A 19,769-nucleotide genomic window follows, 5' to 3' on the forward strand; every position below is an offset into this window, starting at 1 on the left:
GTAACCGCTGTGCGCAAAAGCCACGTTAGAGACTTCAGCTTGAATACAAAGCCATGGGACTGTCCCAACTCTCAGATCGGGACCGTGCATTGACTTTTGACGAGCAGCTTGAGCAGCCAATAGTGATGCTTAAAACAACTCATGGGCTCACCCTGTTGGTAGTAAGATCTCTGATTGACTGAAGTCCAGCGTCACACTCCTCATGAAGCTCATTCACAGGGCCAGGAGAAGGAGAAGACATTCACTGTCTACTCAGAACACTTTGGATTTCAATTTGCTCAAAGATGATTATGGATTTTTGACCAAATAACACACACACACACACACACACACACACACACACACACACACACACACACACACACACACAAAACATATTACAGCTTTAATTAAATATTAATAATCTGTAACTAATTTATTGAAATGTCTTGATTTCGGCCTTAGGTCTGAATGACATAAAGCCAGCTCTGCTTGCAGTATTGCCAATATAAACTTTAAAATGGCCATAAAACATTTCTCAGACTTTTCCTTTTGCTTTCACCTCCTGTTTCTGTCACCTTTCTCCAATGTAAATCTCTCTCAGTTCTTCACTGTCCATCTTTGCAGCTAATAATTCTTCCATTCCTTGCATTTAGTTTCTTCTTCTTTATCACTTTTTTTTCTACTTTCCCTTGGTTTTTCCAATGCCTTCTCCTTCCTCTGTCTGTTAGGCATCCGCCTCTCCTCCTTCTCCTCCACCTCTCACTGTCTGTTGCTCAGTCTCCACCTCTCTCTCTCACTCTCTCACTCTCTCTGGTCTCCCCCTTTTCTCTCTCCCTCTCTCTGTCTCAGTCGTCGCTCGCCCGCCGTGCCGTGCGGACCTTCAGACTGTCCCTCTTTCTCTCTCTCCATCATCTCTCCATCCATCACCTTCTCTGCAATGACAGCTCACACCAGCGGCGCGTTGCCAGATCTAACACCGCCAACCAGTCACTGGTTGTTGTCCTGTCCTGAGGTTACGATGGACATGTGTGCTCCGGACTCTCGTCATTGATCCTCGGCTGTTTTTTTTCTCATTTCTTTGGAGGTGGGGGCGGCCGTCCTTTTGCACCCCCCCTCCGCTTCTTCCAGCCGAGCAGAGCGGCGAGGTGGGGGAGAGGGTTACCAAATTAAACCAGCCTGGATTTATTTCCCAGCCCAATGACGGAGATGCTGCTGCTTCCCCTCCTGCTGGGGCTCATCATCGGGCTTCTCTCTGCGTCCACCGGTGAGTTTCATGGAGCTTTTTTCACTCGCGCCAATGTACGTGCTCCCGTGTGCGCGCGTGCTGGAGCGGGGGATCGCAATGTGCGCAGGGATGCGTGAGCGCGCTCACGACAGAGTGGGAATTAAAGGTAGTGCGTGTGCTGCTGCTGCTGCAGTTAGTGTGTGTGTGTGTGTGTGTGTGTGTGTGTGTGTGTGTGTGTGTGTGTGTGTGTGTGTGTGTGTGTGTGTGTGTGTGTGTGTGTGTATGTGGGTGGGTGAGAGTCACACACACACACATGTAAAACAAGGATGAGTTTGTGTGAGGAGAGGGTTCAGTATGGCCATGGCTGAGTTGGACAGCAGAACACATGTGGGATGCACTGAAGTCAAAGTTTAGGATGTGACATAGTTTACCATCCACGGTGGACCGTCCCACACACACTACAGCTGCCCCCAGAACACAGGAGGGAACCCCTGCCAGAAGCTGAAGCTGGATGCTGAGCATGGATTCACATGGACAAGTAGAGAAGGAAGTGTTATTTGGTGTTACCCTGTTTATCAATAGCTTCTCTGTGTGCACTCCTCCTCTCTTCCCCCCCCCCACCATCCCCATGCATGTGTGCTTTCCATCTGATCTTACCTCTCAGCCACCAAGAAAATGGTTTGTTGAATTTAATCCTATATTGTTTCAGTCGGGATCAGATGTTTTTTTTTTGCTCACACAGAACAGTTCCTGATTTTGAATGTATAGGTGTTCAGTGTGTGGATGTGGGTCCTGATCTGTATTCCAGTGACATCCATGCAAGCTGTCAACCTGGAAATAGAAGAACGAGGAGGGTTGTCACACTTTTTACTCTTGTGTGAACGGCTCTTTCTGCAGTCATTCCTACATTAAATAGAAGTTAGGGTCACGGCTTGAAATGTGCATCCATTGTTTTCTTACCACTTATTTCAACAACCCCATGACAACCCTGATGTCATCCGGGGTGAACTGTTATATGGTATGATATAGGACTGGGCGATATGGACCAAAACTCATATCTCTATATATTTTTTTTTCTCAAAATGGTGATAAACAATATTAAACTTGATATTTTTAACTGAATAAAGTCTTACGAGAAAGAACATTCTGGGTTAAATTTGATGATAAAAAATGTTTTGAGACGTAGCGATTCCTAAAACAATAATTTTTTCATACAAAATAAGCTCGAAAAAATATATTTCAAAAATATGGAAAAATCGTAAAGGACACTATTGGACTGTACTCTATGAATAATATTAAATTAATTGTATGATGTGATTTGTACTGTGTGATTGTATGAACAAAAACAAGTGAAAAATTATAGATATAGATGCATTTCAATATAGGTGATATTGTTATTTTCTATATCGTCAAAATAGAAAACTCAACATATTTTGAATCACAATATATTTCCCAGCGCTTGTATGGAGTGTGCTGTCTTCAATATCAATAGGGTTTTAGTTAGAAAACTTGTACTTTCAATAAAATCACAAAGTACGTTTTAAAAAGACAACAGTGAGCTTCCCCTCTGGGGATCAATAAAGGTGTATTCTATTCTAGGTAATTGGTAATCTAATATGCTTTGTGCGACAAAGCTGAGTTCTATAGAACCAATACGCTTCTGTAACTGAATCAGATCAAAAATAAATTTGGTTTTGTCATACAGTAAGGAAACAGCTTTCCTTCTACAACATTTTTTTATTTCCTTGTTGTCCACACTAAATACCAAAGCTCAGTAGGCTAGTATAAAGTAAAATCAAAATGCTTTCACAAAAAACATAGAAAATGTTATGCGGCAAAAAGAACAACAGTGGAATAAATAGTACTTTAGTAGGTACTGTTGCAGCAGTCATAGCTTTTGGCTATAATCAGTTCAGGATCCCCACCCCATGTCAGCTGTTTAGGAGTCTGATGGCAGAGGAAATGAAACAGTTTCTGGGTCTGGAGGTCCTGCATTGGGTTAAAACCTCACAAATCCTGCAGGATCCCTGACTCCGAGCATTTGAGTCATAGTTTGACAAATGTACTGGTAAGTGTCTGGATTGTGGGCCTATACTTTTGGAAGAGAGCACATTGGAATCACATAGCTATTGGCATGTGGCTCGACATGTACAAGGCTGAAACTTCTGGGCTCTTCTTCTTGTTCTGTTTCTGTTTAGGTTTGGCTCTGCTTGTGTAGAGCTGTAGAGAAAATGTGGGCACCTTAATTTTTTTGGCTGAATATGTTGCTTTAATCAGTGACTCTACACTGTTGGAAAGCGAACAAGTTTGTGCTAGCAAGACCTCGTAAGTTCCACCACCTCCTCCCCTGCCCGTATGCTCCCGTCAGAGCTCCGTCCAATGCCATGCCCCCACAAGCTTCAAAGCGCATCTGATATAAAAATAATAAATTACCCGGAAGAAAATAAATAAGACAGCAAGTTCTGCATCACTTTTTAGGCCCTTCAGATGCCTTATTTGTGCTCGATAATTATGAGAATGGTGTCACTTAAGTATACACACCAAGATAAGAGAGGGATACGTGGGAAAGATGAGACATCAAGGCATCTCATTGGTTCTTTCCATTCAGACTGAATAACAGGGATTGGTCGGCGATTTTACAGGATTCCAGCTGTCCAGAGATCTGATTGTTTTTGTTCCTTTTTCCGAATACACATTGTATTGACTACTCTCAGGGTGGCAGGACCATTTCACTCAGTATAACAAAAGTGATTTTGAGCAGGATTGTGGACTATTCAACCTGCTTTTTAATGGCCTAATATGTTATGTACTTACTAAAGAGTTGAGGTAGATGCAGGACTTCTTTTGGTCAGTCTGCTCTCTGTGAAAGGAGCAAAACTTTGGAACTCTCTACCCACGCATCTAAAATTGGAGACTAGTGACAAACAATGCTTACAACAATGAACTTAACAAATGGCTAAAATCAAAACAACAGTTTTCACATTAATAGTTTTACCTGGTTTCTCGCTTGCCCATGTTGCCTCTGCCCAATAACTAAGACTGTATTTAACTTTGAATATTGTTTTTCTTTTTGTAATGTTTTGTGCAGTGCATATTTCCTCCTTACTTTCTTATTATATCTGTTTATTTTTACTTTTTTAAAAGCTTCTTGTGGACAGGTGTTGTAAATTAGCATATGTGCTAACACTCTCAAAACAACACATCTGGATTACCAAAGTTATTGTGATGTCCATATCAAATAAAGGGAATCTAAAGGCCTGGCTTTGGTTAGGAGGAGACGGGGGCCAATTAAAGACTGATAATGGGGAACATTGAATCCTTTAAAGACATTGTTTATGAATGGGTAGATTGCGGGAAACCTGGGCATATGTTGGTAAATGTTGCTAGTGAGTGAGCAAAGACCACAATTGCTGAAATTGATGCAGCATTCAGACTTTGCAGACAGAGTAGATGTGTTTCTCAGGAGTTCCATAGGGTGATGATTGTCTAAAAGGAACAGTCAGGACTTGTCATTTGAACATTTTGTGTTGCGTGTGCTTTAGCCTGTCCAAAAAATGTTCCTTCTTCATCAGGCCAAATACTCTAGTTCCACCTCGAATTCCAACAGGCCAATCTTGCAGAAAGTATTCTCTGTAATTTATCCTCATGAAAGTAGGGGCAGGAGGTGAGGGGTGTTTCCAGTTTCAGAAACAGTACAAGTGAGACTGCCCGCTTGTTTGTAGCACAGTATAGTGGGTACATCAGTCTCATCAAAATCCCCTAAGGGTGCTTTCACACCGAATGCGTCTTCTGTGGCACAGGACTCGCCTGCCGCACGAAACATTTTGCAAGTTTCGCAAGATCAAAAATGTCCCCATTTGCTTCTTATGCGCGTTTGAAGCGAAGCACCGCCCACCAGCAACACATCCAACTTGGTGAGTTTCACTGCCTGCTGAAGCAAGGAGCTGTGCTCATTTTTCTCCTCTCATAAACATAAACCACCAGTGAAAGCTAGTTCTCTTAAATGCAAAATCCTTACTAGCCCGGTCCCGGTTATAAAGGCCGTGTCATACAGCTCCAGGTGGTCACACAGCTTCTACTCCACGGTTGAATGGATGAACAGACCGGTGTCCATTTTGACAGCTTGACGTTGTCGTCAATAAAGACTCTGATTGGCTTTCGTCATGCAAAACAGTCGCAGGAGTTCAATATTTTCAACTTGAGCGAATGTGCGATAATGACGAAAAACCGGCCAACGCACCTGACGCGCAGATCAGACTGCACTGCCCCACAGTAAAGATTTTGCCTCTGGAACGAGTCTATCCATTAACTTGTATGTAATCTGGTCACACAAACATTTTGTGACGCATCCTGTGTGAACGCAGCATTACTCATTACAACAGTCTTTGAGGATGACCTGTTGGAAAAAAAACCATAGATGTTTATTCATTGATGTAAAACATTATTTATACATAAAGCACACAATAAGAAGTTTTATTATCTTGAATAAAACAAATCTCTGACAGACCCTCTTCAGGTTGTCAAAGAACAAGCTTCCATCAGCCCTGTTGGAGCTTGCGGTTTGTGTGATGCTTGTGGCCTCAGCTGAGCAGATGGAGATAGAGAGACAGGAGTGAAGAATATCTGACATGTTCTGGGCCTCTTGTTACAGCCCCTTACAACGCCAGGGCATACCCAGAGGCCATAACAGCTAATAGGAAAGCATACAAATAAAAAGTACAATTGTTTTTATGAATAAGTAACAGAAATATAATTAAAGCAAAGAAAAAATGACGGGAGAATCTGGCCAAATTAAACAAAAGTTGGCAGGATGCTAGGCTAACCCTACAAAGGGCTGTGCATCCAGCGTCATACTACTTACATAAAAACACAAAAACTCTAAACCTATAACACAATCACATACAAAACCACACTACTGCTATCTGCACTGCCAAAATAACAAACTTACACCGGGGTCGAGCAGTAAGAGGCAAGGACTCCCAAAACCTCTCTTTGCATTTCTGCCGGATGGTTACCTTCCTACTCTCTCGCTATGTTTGAAATCGCATACTCATACTAAATCTGACGTCAAAATGACTATGTAGTGCATTCACATTAGATAATATGCAGAGATGAGTATGCAAGATAAGCCCGGATGCATACTATATCTGGACATTTCCTAAGAATGCACAGTGGGCACGCAACTCATACTCAACAGCCACATGATGCATTGTAAATGTAAAATTGTCCTGGGACCAGCTTCAAGCTCAAAGTCAAACATCCCTTTTTCAAAACAAAAGCATCTCTTCTTGTCTTCCATTCGTTTTTTAATGCTTTTGTAAATAGGGCTCTTGTTTTGAAATTAGCCAGAAGTTTTATCAGTAGCACAATGGTGGTTCTCTGAAAATCTCAGAGATGTTGGCATGAAATGTGTTTTTGTTTAATGGATCAAATGACCACATGATGATATTCTACTTGGTCACTTTCTTCCTCAAAATGCATTCAGAACTTTCAAAGATGGCGAATCATTTGAGATATTTAGCCTGATTGTCGTTCAGTTTTTTGTCATTGTAGGTTTGAAATGCATCTTGGGAAACTTGGAAGTATACTTCAGTGGGAACAGTCCCATACTAATCATACTAATAGTACATAGCAGGGCTGGGCGATTTTTCGCAATATTTCCCCCTACTCTTTAAAGAAAACAAAAAGTACAAATGACAGCGATGTCTCAAAACAAGTTTTGACTTTATTTTATCAAACGTAACAAAATTAACCTCTTTTTACCTCCTGGAATTAAAGTTCCAGCTGTATTTTTACAAAAAGAAATAATAATAATACATTTGTAGTTTGAATGGAGACTAAATTGTTAATGTTCACATTAATAGCTACACCCTTTTTAAACACATTAACAAAGAATTCTCTCAATACTTAACCTGAAGAACAACATTAAATAATTACATTTTTCAAACAATGCCACAACTTACAGGGCTACATGACTTGAACGTGGAGTACACTGCATCTTATTCTTAGCAGAACTCTAAATCTTTGTATTTCTCTAATAGCTATATATTGCACTTTGTCAAAAATATATTTTCAAAAACATGAATAAAGAGCCTCCTCTGGGAGGCAAAACCTCTTTCTTGAAATAAAATACTTCTGTATGCAAAAAGGTAGCATAGTGCAGTGTATGCTAATAAATAGTAAAAAAAAATCAACTTCCAACATGGAGATTGATATTGTGCAAACTTAAGACTTTTGTTAAACTTTGTTTTAAAAGATAAACAGTGATACTTGTCACTACAAACCAAAACCCATTCAATTCAATTAAACTTTATTTATACAGTAGTCCCACGCTTTATTGCGGTTCACCTTTTGTGGCCTTGGTGTTTTGTAGATTTTTTTTTTTTTGCAATTTTGGATGCATTTTTTTCCATCATATGAACGTGCATTGTGTTCTGCGTCCTGATTGGCTAATGCTGCGTTCACCCACCAGCGACACATCCAACTCAGTGAGTTTCACTGCCTGCTGAAGCGAGGAGCTGCATCATTGTCAACAAAGACTCTGAATGCGTTCGGCATCAATGTCTGATCGCTAGCAGTGTGACTCTGAAGTGCTGTATGTTTGTAAACAGGTTTATGTTTTAAAGGGGCCATATCATGCTAAATCCACCTTTTTAGCCCTTAAATGCATTTTGTTGTATATTTAGAGTGCTTAGAAGTACAGAAAAAATCAAATTAGTATCTTCAGGTGCTCCGTAGATATCTTTATATTCTGTTTTGCTCATATTTTTCAATCTGTGTCGATTTTTCTATTCTCTATTACGTTTTTTGAACTATTACATCACAGTATTTGCAGCAGACCTGCCAAATTAGTACATCAACTCCAGGTCCAACACTTCGAGCAATCCGCCATTTTTATTTCTCGCTTTTGTTTTGTAGTCCAAGCTCAAGGATGCCGAAGTTACGAGAGGATAAGTCAAAATGTTGGGTTGTTGGATGTAGTAACCCACACGCTTCATTACAACGTCTCCCAGCATCAGAACCTTTTCAAAGTGCCTGGTTGAGTTTTATTTTTCACAGAAATGTACCCACATCTGTGAGTAAGGTCATTTTTGTGCGCGCGAAGCACTTCAAGGATGACTGCTTCAGCAACCTCCGCCAGTATAAAGAAGGATTTGCCGAAAGACTTTGTCTGATTGAGGGTTCAATTCCTTCTATCTTTGGAGACGACGAACAGAGCACTTCGGTAAGCTGTAAATAACGCTAAAAAGTGTGATGATAAGACGTCCCTGTCATTGTTTTGTTAGCATTAGCAGTTGCACCGTCTTCATATGTTAGCGCTGTGTGCTCATTTTAGATCCTTGATGATATGGCCTACGTGATTTAATTTAAGTCTAAAGTTTTCATTAGTCATTTCATTTTGCCGTTTTTGTCTTTGAAAAGACTGTATTAAAATGCATTTTGTGACGTTAGCTTGGCACTAGCGTTAGCTCGGTGCTTGTGTTAGCTCACTTGTTAGGGTTCTGCAGGTTCATCATCTTCATTTTCATCTCGCTCCGCCGGGTCAGATTCTGGCTCAAACATGTAAGGCTGGATGGACAAGTCTTCTGTTGTTGACATTTTGTAAATAACGTGTGAATAAAAAGTTTATGTGCCGCTACATAACCGTATCTCTTCTATCAAACTACAAAAATGGCCGAGCAGGGTGGAGTTTAACCGAGTGTCACCTGAAGAGGGGGCGGGGTATGGAGTGTCTCATTTGCATTTAAAGAGACCGCACCAAAACGAGTTGCTCTCAGAATCACATCAGAAAAGGGGTAGAAAAGGAGCCTGTGGAGCTATAATAATGAGGAATTTAGACCCAAGCATTGCAGTTCCGCTTTATATAGACCACAACTGTATGATTTATATGTAAAAAGGAAGGATTTAAAATCATGATATGTCCCCTTTAAAATCTACGAAGGTTTGAACTTTGAGAGTGTTTAAACAAGAGATAAATGTTCATTCCTGTTTGAAAAAAGTGTATAAAGTGTGTGGTGAGGGGTTTTACAGCCTTAAAACATGTATAATAATAGTAAAAAATAAAGCTGACTACCTCGCGGATTTCGCCTATTGGGTGTTTTTTTTAGAACGTAACCCCCACAATAAACGAGGGACTACTGTATAGCGCAAATTACAACAATTGTCATCTCAAAGTGCTTTCAAAATATAAAATTCCTAAGACAAAGGAAAAAACCCAACAAATCAACACGAACATTCATCAGCTACAGTGGGGAGAAACAATTAACCTAATTCCAGACAACTGGCGATACAATTCCCTTTTTCGCTGTTTCCTGTCTCACTCTCTTTAGCGGAGCTAACAGGGGTTAGCTGAGTGCATTTGAGAGAAACAAGAGGGAGGGGGAAGCTACGAAAGTTTGCGGGGACGAAAAGTGCGCCGTAGCAAGGAAAGAAAAAAAAAAAAAAATCACTTTTTTTTTTTTTTTTTTTTAAATTATCCAAGTTTGAATTCATCTAAAAATCGATTAATTGCCCAGGCCTAGTATATAGTACGTTAGTATGCAAATTCGAACACAGGCCTGCTCCGAATAGTCCCTCCTATCTCCTTTCCTATCCACTTTTCCTTTACCCGGTGGAAGACATCACGGAGTTAAGGAAAGGAGGAGAGGAGTTAGGAAAAGGTGATCACGTTTGTTTTGACGATCAGACGCACTTCAACTATGTGACGTAATAATCCTATAGCCGTGTCTCCTTTCCTCAGAAAATCTGAACGCTCTTTTATCTTGGCCACTTCCGGGGGTCAAAGAACAGTGGATAGGAAAGGAGATAGGAGGGACTATTCGGACGCAGCCACAGCCTCTGTTTCTAAGCCTTATATCCACTTTCCCCTCCCTCTCCACTTGATTACTGATCTGAATCAGGTGTTCAGCTGAGAGGAAAGAAGGCACTAGCCGGAACACCTCTGCTGGATTATGGACTTCTCTCGATGTTCAACACAACATCAATGCATGTATGTGATTTGTTATTGGTTTTTTCCAGCTGTGTTTTGATGATGCATTCAGTATTGAAAATGTGACGATGTTTGTATTCAGCCAGCTGACACAGTAGCAGTGCCCTCTTTGTCAGCTGTGGATATTTTTTGGCAAGTATTCAGTAGTTGATATCAAAGTCCTTGGCTGTGCAGAGTTCATTGTTGACTGCTATTTTCAGCTGCTTCACTTTAATTGAGCATTGGTGCATTGTTCCTATCTGTCTACATAAGAAAACTCATATACGACAGACTGTTGAAATCAATAATCTATTGGTTCTTGGGTGACAGTCTCTTGATATCTGATATCTATTTTTTTTCTTTTTTTTACTATTTTCATTGGCCCTTAACTGCATGTGGGAATGTATGAAAATAATCTGATCTCTGTTTGAAGGTATATATAGTTAAAGGTTCATGGGATATGAATCCATTTTTCTTTATGTGACATCTTCATTTTCATTTTGGAGCCCAATTTTGGGGTGATTTGATCATGATGATATATGATTTTTAGTAATCATAGCAAATTTGATAATGTGAAAATCACAATAATGATAATTAGTATAAAAAAGAGTGAAGTAAGTTAAGTTTCTAGGTGTTGTTTTAGACAATAAATTTAATTGGAAAGCTCATATTGATTATGTAAAAAGAAAGGTCAGTATTGGCATTTTTTATAGAGTTAGAGATTTGTTTAATTGCAGCTTGTTGAGTATGCTTTATTCCTCTATGATTCCCTCATATTTCAGATATTGTACTGAAGTGTGGGGTAACACACTGATCAGTACCACAAAGCCCTTGTTTCTGCTGCATAAAAGAGCAATTGGGATTATCTGTAAGAAAGGTCATTTATTTAATGAAAATAAACTACTTAAATTTAAAACATCTTGTTGACCTAAAAATTCTGATTATTATGTCTGAAGCTAAACAAAAAAAATTGCCATACGATGTTTAATGTCATTTTGTAAACAAATGTCCGTCTGTTTATGGAGTTAAATTGTAGAATTCTTTGAGTGTGGAATTTAAATAGTTGTACAAGTGTTTACACATTTTTGAAAATGTACAAAGACAAAATTCTGAGAGATTACAAAAACATTGCCATTGCAGAACTGTAAGACAAATTATGCTGTTTTTGTTATGATTTGTGACCTGTTGAGGGTGGAATGTTGGACAATCTAATTGATTCACATTAAGAAGGGTTAGTGTACATAACATATAAAATATCGTCCATCCAATACATTCAAATGATCTCCTACTACAGTCTTAAATTTGTTTTTTCAGACCAGGGGCAGTTTATTGCTAAAATAATCATGCATTTAAACCAAAATGATGTCTCAAATGATATATTTCACTAGTGAGGTGAAATATACCTTACATGAGATAATGTGACTTGAGCTGTTAATTTTATGGATAGAACCTGAACGCAGAGCAGATCTATTCCTCCTGCCTGTATTTATTTTACACTCCAACCTGCTTCCTCTATATTATTTCTCACTTTACCTGAAAGGTGATTCCACAGGATCGACTTTCTACATTTCAATCATTACAACAGCCATAAGAGGCACAAAAGTGGGGCATCTTTTTCCATGTCCTGTTAGAAGAGCAAGTATTTAAGAAGTAAAAACTGCATTTTTACACCATCCAAGCATTTTGTGTAATAGCTACATAACGCAATTTTAAACATCGAACATTTTGAAATTAAACCGTCATAAATTCAGTGAATAATTCTACTTCGTTCTAACTCTGTTGATTTACAAGCAGTCGTGCCCACATATACTGTATATGACGTCTATGCTGTTGACTTCAAAAACATGTTGAGCTAGCAACTAGGGATGTGAATCTTTGGGTGTCACGATTCGATTCGATTCCGACTCTTAGGGTCACAGTTCGATTCAGTCGATTCTCGATTCAAACAATTTTCGATTCAAAATTGATACAGCGCATGTGTGTTAAGGCAAATTATGGCATCAAAACAATGTAGATTGTAGCAGATATTTTTCAAATTATGAAAACACACAAAGGCAAACTTAAGACAAAAGGTAACATTTATTCATGCTAAACAAATAAAAATTTATTTTACTGTACAAGAAATAACTTGCATAAATAAAATTACCAAAATAAAAGCTTAGGCCAGCTGCCCTTTTCTTCCAGAAGTAAGTCTCAACTCTCAGTGACAACAAGAATAAGTTCAAGGTATATATATATATAAAAAAAGAACTTCTATTCATATATAAAATTACCAAAACAAAAGCTTAGGCTAGCTGCCTTTTTCCTCCCAGAAGTTACAAAAAACACAATTAACACAAATGGGTGTTTAGTGTGATTTTTCAAAATAAAAAAAGTCTCAATTCTCAGTGACTACAAGAATACGTTAAGGCATACAAAAAATAAAGCTTCTGCTTCTTTCTTTCTCATAAAAAGGTGCCCGTTTCAAAAACACACAACAATGTAACTGGTGTTTTCCTTGATATTTCAAAAATAACATTGTACAGTCTGTAAAGTACATTTAAGACCTATCTGATCTAAATTTAAGACAGTTTAATACTTTTTAAGGCCTAAAATTTTAAAATACATTTCTGAATTTTAGGAATCGATTCAGAATCGTGATTCTTATGTGAAACGATTTTTTTTTCACTACCCCTACTAGCAACCAAATGACTTAACCTAGCTTGCTAAAAAGTTTAAAAGAACTTTACACATTATTTCTCTTCAAATATTAATGTTTTTGTGTTCAATCTAATATTTGTCTGTTTAAAACATTTAAATAATTCCTAATGATTAGAAAATTACTATTTGTGGCTTTTCTGTTTTACTCATTTGTGACAATAATCATCTTAAAACTGTGTTAACAGCAACTTCCTGATAGCTGTCCCATGTAAAGCCTGTTAGTTGGAGAGAAGATAATTGCATACAAAGACAAAGAACAAGAAAAACAGGGCTTGCAGACATCTGGATAGACAGACGGTGTTACTAATAATTTATTTTGCTAAACCTGGAGCCCCAGATGGTCGCCAGCCTTTTAAATGTGATGTTGCATTTTGAATTTCAAAACCCAACTAATTATTGTCTGTAAATGTCATTGAAAAATGTCATTAAAAAGTTAGTGTGTTCTCGAAGGAGCAACACGCAGTTAACATTTAATTGACCTGAAGGAATTATTTTTCAATCGATTAAATTTCTTTACAAACTGGAAAGTTTTGTACAAGAGACTAATTTGTGAAAGTTCTAAACTGGGCTTTTAATGAAATACAACAACAAAAATGAACTAGCGTTACAGCAATACATTTTTTTTTGCAATAAAACATCTTTTGGTACAGTTTGAAAAGCACTGATCATGAGATTTGTTTCATTTTCTTTTTTTTTTCCTACCTTGTCTGCACATGCTGTCAAAGGTCAACACTACAAGAAGTGCAATCTTTTTAAGATGGCAATAGGAATGTATGATAATTTATCGTTTATGATTTATCATCAAAAACATTCTCACTAGTAAGAATATGTCATCCCTCAATATAAACGATAAATTCCCATGTCGGAAATTAGCGAGGGCCACGGACCATTTGTCCCTCAATTTAGCTAAGAATGCCCCAAAAAAAAAATGGAAGAGGACAGTGCACATTAATGAACACCAGTGCAATACTTTGCGTAAATGTGCCAGATTTAGCCATGAGCTACTTTCCATTCGTAGTCCTCATAGTGGAAAGTACAAGAAAACTGTAAATATTCCCATTTAGAATTAAACAAAAATGACATCTACTGTGTAAACAATCAATAAATGCTACATATTGTACATCACTCAGAAAACACGTATAGTATAACTGGTATTACCCTACTCATCACACCTTGCGCCAAATGACCACTAGCTGACATTGAATCAGTTTTAGACAAACTGAGATATTGGGATTTTGTGTCTATCCCCATGCTTTGCATATCAATTGCCTACTTTGGAGACACACAAACACATCTCTTATAAAGACAGTAAATAAAACACAATCTAACTAAAGACAACAAGAGTGCCATCTAAAAAGAATGACTGCTCTATGATGGTGTGATGTTTTTTTTTTTTTTTCCCTTAGTGGTTCACCATTATTTTGCATCAACAATATTTATTTTTTAATTATTTATTCTTGTCTTTAAAAAAGTGTAGTGAATTTTAATTGTAAGCTTTATCAAAAACCCACATATAATAGTAGAGGTTTGGTAGTCACTGTAGAACAGCCAGGAGGAGAACAAATCTGTGGCCGCCATTTTGCTCACCTTGGGCCCTTGCAGTTGGCGCTGCCGGTGGCTTTGCGATAGTGCTCTGCAACAGTGCACCTCACTGCTGGCTGTGGCTGCTCCAATGTGTACAATAACAACTTCAGTATGGACCTAATGTACAAGGCACCATAATAAATTACTTGACATCACATTCAGCTGAAAAAAGCTGCTTCCCATCAATTGTATTGTCAGGGGAGTCATTCAAAAAAGTACTTTAAATGTGTGTGTTTTTTTTTTATATATAAATGTGCACATATTTTGTTGATTCATAATACAAACAGGTAACCTTTAAGATTGTGACAAGCGAATCCTAAATGAGGGTAGTTTCAATTTTACTGTCATTCAGAAGAGTGGGAACCGTATCTAAAGCTTATGCTTTCTCTTATGTATGTGGGACGGAGGTAATCGATCCTCGTTGTTCATAAATATTAATACAGGAAGAACATATCCATATACGATCATACAAAGACTTACAGAGAGTACTGAAGGAGTGTTTGTGATTGGATATGCCAATGGAACTGTGGGATATTGTGATTAGTTTTCTGCTGCTGTTAAAACTATTGTTGCTATACTACAAACCAACCCACCCCCCCCACACACACACAGTTTAAATCTGTTTCTGCCCTGCTCAGGGAACAAAACAGGCCAAATGTATGTTTCTGCTGATTTAAAATTGTGCTATAGTTGTAGTGTTTTTAGCTCCATTGACTTCTTGTCACTGACGTTTTAAAGACCTGCAAGGCACAAGTACTTTACCCAAAGTTGAAGAAAATATCTAACAAAAATGGCCTTAACTAAAAAACACTTATTGCATTGATTTTGGTTTCCCTTACTTCTATTCTGTAAGAGCTTGCTTTAACATGACATCTGAAATTACCTTAAAATTATATTCCATTTATTTCCTTATTTATGTGGCAATGTTTTAAAAATCATTTTCTTTAAAGTTTTTCATTTGTTGTTTTTAACTGATTGTGTGGACTTCTATCTTTGTCAATTCTATCTAAAATGTTTACAATATATAATTTTCTTCATATGCACATGAGAAACAAACATCCCTTGCAACTTACCTCTGTGTTGGTTAAATAGACTAAGTACACACACAGAGACGCAGGTGCAGAAACAGATATTCTGTCAAAGACTTTTTGGTTCTTGTGCTGTAATAGATTCTTTTCCATTTCACCAATGATTGCACATATTTCAGAATATCTGAGCTTGAGATAGAGCGAGCGCATTAAGCACCTGCAGCCAAAGGAGCAAGAGATCTCTTTGAGTGATGAGGACTTTCAGGTACTTGAGGGTCCTTCTCGACATCCAGTGAGACCATGAATGCACACACTTCAATGTAGTTAACTACCACAGAACACACAGTTCAATAAAGATCAGAGAGGCTGTGTGTATGAAGACAGAAAGAAATCGACATTGCTACTTTGAAATCTAATGAGTATGAGATACAATGGACCGTTTTTCATTCTGAAAACCTTGACACTTAAACCTATGTGACAGTGTTTGAGTAAAATCCAGTGTGATATGTTTTTACCATGAGTGTTAAACAGCATTCAGACAACAAATATTTAAAGGAGTCATGACCTACATAACATAGAATGATGCAGTAAGGGAACATAGGAATGAGAATGTAAAGCAGGTGGGAAAGAAATCAGGACAGAGGCCAAGATCAGAGGGAGTGTGTTGACGACAGAAGGCGACGGAGAGGAAGGAGAGCTTCAGCTATGCAAAAGGAGACAAACTGAAGAAAATGGAAAATGTATTTCCCAGCAGATACGATTAATCAGGGATGACTTTTCCATCTTGTACTGCTCGGCTAGTAATGTCTGGTATTAAGTAATGACATCATAACCCTGTCTGCCTGGAATTTATACCTCAGATACAGACGGAAATCCACCAAACTGACCTAAAGGCAAGAACAAAACAAGGCCTCTAAAATCTGTTGATATTAATGATCGGACTCAGATCTTTGATGGCTGCAGTAAATACTGTCGCACACAGCAGCATCTTGCATCTATCTGTCATTTGAAATACAAGAGGACAGCATGAAAATATATGGAACTTAAAGATGGTATATGTCATGAGAATAAGGGATAGACCGATATGGATTGTTTAGGGCCGATACCGATTTTTTTTTTTTTCCATCAGCCTTAGCCGATGAACGATGCGGACTGCTGATTTTCTTCAGCAGATTTGTTAAACCGATACTACTTTTGCTCCCTCAATTTATTTAAATTAAGATGAATTTAATCATAAAAATTACACAATGATGAAAAACAAATGGTACGAGTCTCATTTTTTTTTTAAAAAGGAACATTTATTGAAATTGACAAAGGTGAAGTGGAACAACAACAAGTAAAAAAATATTTCACAAACATTAAGAACAGGAGATGTAGAACAAGAACAAGTAAAAAATATTTCTGCTCTCTGTAAATAATGCAGATCGGCGAACGCAGCAGCCCGCATCGGCCGATGCCGATACAGGTAAAAAACGCAAAAATCGGCCGATCACTAATTAGAATCTAATGAAGCAGAAGAATTGTTACTGAGCAAGGAAGGTTTTTTACCACCCATTTAAAAACAAGGAAAAGTCTTTTTTCAGGGTTTTTCATTCCAAATTCCAGCAACCGCTTTTCCTATAATCTTCAAACCTCACCTAACAACCTTTCCTGTCTTTCCTCTTTTATCGTTTTGTCCTTACTTTGAAGATTCAAGACTCCCAAAATTATACCATTAGCTACTTCTTATCAATGTCTCTGAACTTGAAACCTTAAATATTGTATTTAACGAGGAAAAAGTTTTTTCTGGCAATCACACTTAGCACAGCAGTTTAATGCTGTTATCCTGTACCTTGAGGTCCTCATGCCTCGCTGTGGTGGGAGCTGAGGGCTATTTCATAACACAGGATTACTCAGCCTGCCAGCTCTAAAAATAAGCATGAAATGAACCTCTCAGCTGGAGTTAATGATAATAGATCAGTTTGTGTGATAGCCATGAAAACCAATATATAAAACTAATTTGACTTATTGTTCTGACATCAACATCTCCTCAAACATCATTGCAACAAGGTATATTATTTCCACTTTTATTGCAAATGGTGTTTGGCCACCGTTTAAGAAGAAAAACTCCCACCTGACTATTCCATGCTTTAAAGAAATGGAGTCTGTTCTAGTTTCTTGATATTTTGGGTAGCATCCTCGTCTCCTCGCAGAGCTTGTAAGCCTTGTGAACAAATTGTGTTTTTACACAGTGCTAATCACTTTTCTATTGGTACAATGCCATTACCGCGATACAGTAGACGTGGTTTATGGGCACCCACAATCAACCTGATTAGCATTTTGTCATTGTCATCAAAACCCTAATGCAATGATAGATCAAAATACGCTGAAAAGAAACTTATGACCGTTGGAATCAATGTGTGGCATTTCTGAACATTTTTTTTCATTAAAGTATTAAAAACAAACATTTTGGCAATAAACAGTCTAATGCCAACAGGCAGAACACGAAGTATTATAATTTTTTTGATCAGTGATCAATTTGTTTAAAATTCACATTAAAAACTGGCAATTATAGTAAAGACAATGAATTAAACATTATTCCAATAATTCAATTGAACTTTATTTATATAGCACAAATTACAACAAGGTCATCTCAAAGTGCTATCAAAATCTAAATGTCATAATAAGAAGGAAAAAACCAACAAGATCCACATGAACAAGCTTTGAGCGACAGTGGGGAAGAAACAACTCCCTTTTAACAGGAAGAAATCTCCAGCAGAACCAGGTTCAGAGGTGGCAGCCATCTACTGTGACTGGTTGGGGTTAGTGGATAAGAGGCGGAGAACAGAACAGGATGGAGAGATAGAACATCAGAATGTCCCGGACTAGTTTAGTCGTGAACCACAGATCAGGAACTGTCAACTCCAGCTTCACGAAACCTGAAACAGAAAAGAGAGAGAAGGACGAGGAGAAGGCACAGACTGCAGAAAAACACGATACAGGAATACAGTGGAATGAGAATGAATATGGGGTAGAAATCAGTGTAAATGGTGTATAAGCAGTGTGAGCAACGTGACAATAATACATCTTTGTATTTCCTTCATATTTGGGATTGACAGCACACATTAATGAACATACACAATGCCAGATTTAGCAAAGAAATGCTAGTTTACATCTGCAGTCCTTTACATTTAACATTAATTGCATAAATTGCACAAATATACAGACAGAACAAGGGCACGAAGCAAAAAAAAGAAAACTAAGAAGAAAGGAAGAAGGTCAGAAGTGTTCGCTGGACTGATTTTTTTTTTTTTTAGCCATTTTTTCGTTTGAGTTTAAAAACTGTCATGATTAGGACACTCTTTTATTGCCTTTGATGGTGGATGCCCTGACTGACAATACCTTTTGTCCAAAGGTTATTCTTCTGAATGGCATTTCACAGCCCCCTGTAGAAGTGGCCCTAGTGCTAATACTACTGTTCATTTTCTTTTTAATAAACTCCTTCAGAGGAGGCAGGCCAAGGCCATTTAGGATTTCATGGATGAGACAAGTGTATTTAAAAAAATCTTAAAATTCTCAGAGCTTAAGAAATTGTGTTTTTCAAGGATATTACAGTGATGAAACGAGTATGGCTTATTAAAGGGTATAACGATTCGATGAATCAATTTATATTCCTACGATCCAACTACATTGATCTGTGCTCGGCAAGTTGGCCTCCCAAGTCACACATATTGAACTAACATTGTTTTAAAAGGTAATCAATCGATTGTATTGATACATGGAAATAACACATTGGATTTAAGCACAGCAGACTTTGTATGGATGTGTTTGTATTGAGTATTGAAAATGAGAGCTGAAAAAGTTAACATCCTGTGATCTTAAACTGAAGTGTTGGTTGGACATTATTTAAATAAAATGTGAATATGTTTGCCCTTAAATGTTGTTTGTTTATGTCCATAATAAATGTATAGACAATTCCCTTTACAAGAAAAATCTAGGAAACCTCACCTGCAATGTCCAGTATTCAGGTGTTTATTTCAGTCACTCTCGTTGAAATATTGTTTTGGCTAAAAAGTTACTGAATCGATTTCAAGTCACTGAATCTTTTCGGATCGAATCGTTCTAAATCAACCAATATCATCTCTAAACAAAATCAAAAACACCGAATCGTGATTTGGACTGAATTGTTGTCAGAGCGAATCGTGATTCAAAATGAATTGTGATTCACATTGAATCGTTGTTAAAACGAATCATTACACCCCTACAGACAGTAAAGGTGCATTCTAGCACCGATAAAATTGTG

General features: G+C 37.9%; 1 protein-coding gene across 1 annotated transcript in view; it reads left to right on the forward strand.

The window, feature by feature from the left end:
- Positions 1–1,185: 1,185 nt before the first annotated feature.
- LOC114461190 (CUB and sushi domain-containing protein 1-like) overlaps positions 1,186–19,769 on the forward strand; it is a 478,378-nt gene continuing 459,794 nt past the window's right edge. The window contains exon 1 of the mRNA XM_028443085.1: positions 1,186–1,246. Coding sequence (XP_028298886.1) covers positions 1,189–1,246 — 58 coding nt within the window. The 5' untranslated portion in view covers positions 1,186–1,188. The remainder of the gene's footprint in view (positions 1,247–19,769) is intronic.

The sequence above is a fragment of the Gouania willdenowi genome, chromosome 3, assembly GCF_900634775.1.
Source record: "Gouania willdenowi chromosome 3, fGouWil2.1, whole genome shotgun sequence".
Taxonomy (NCBI): domain Eukaryota; kingdom Metazoa; phylum Chordata; class Actinopteri; order Blenniiformes; family Gobiesocidae; genus Gouania; species Gouania willdenowi.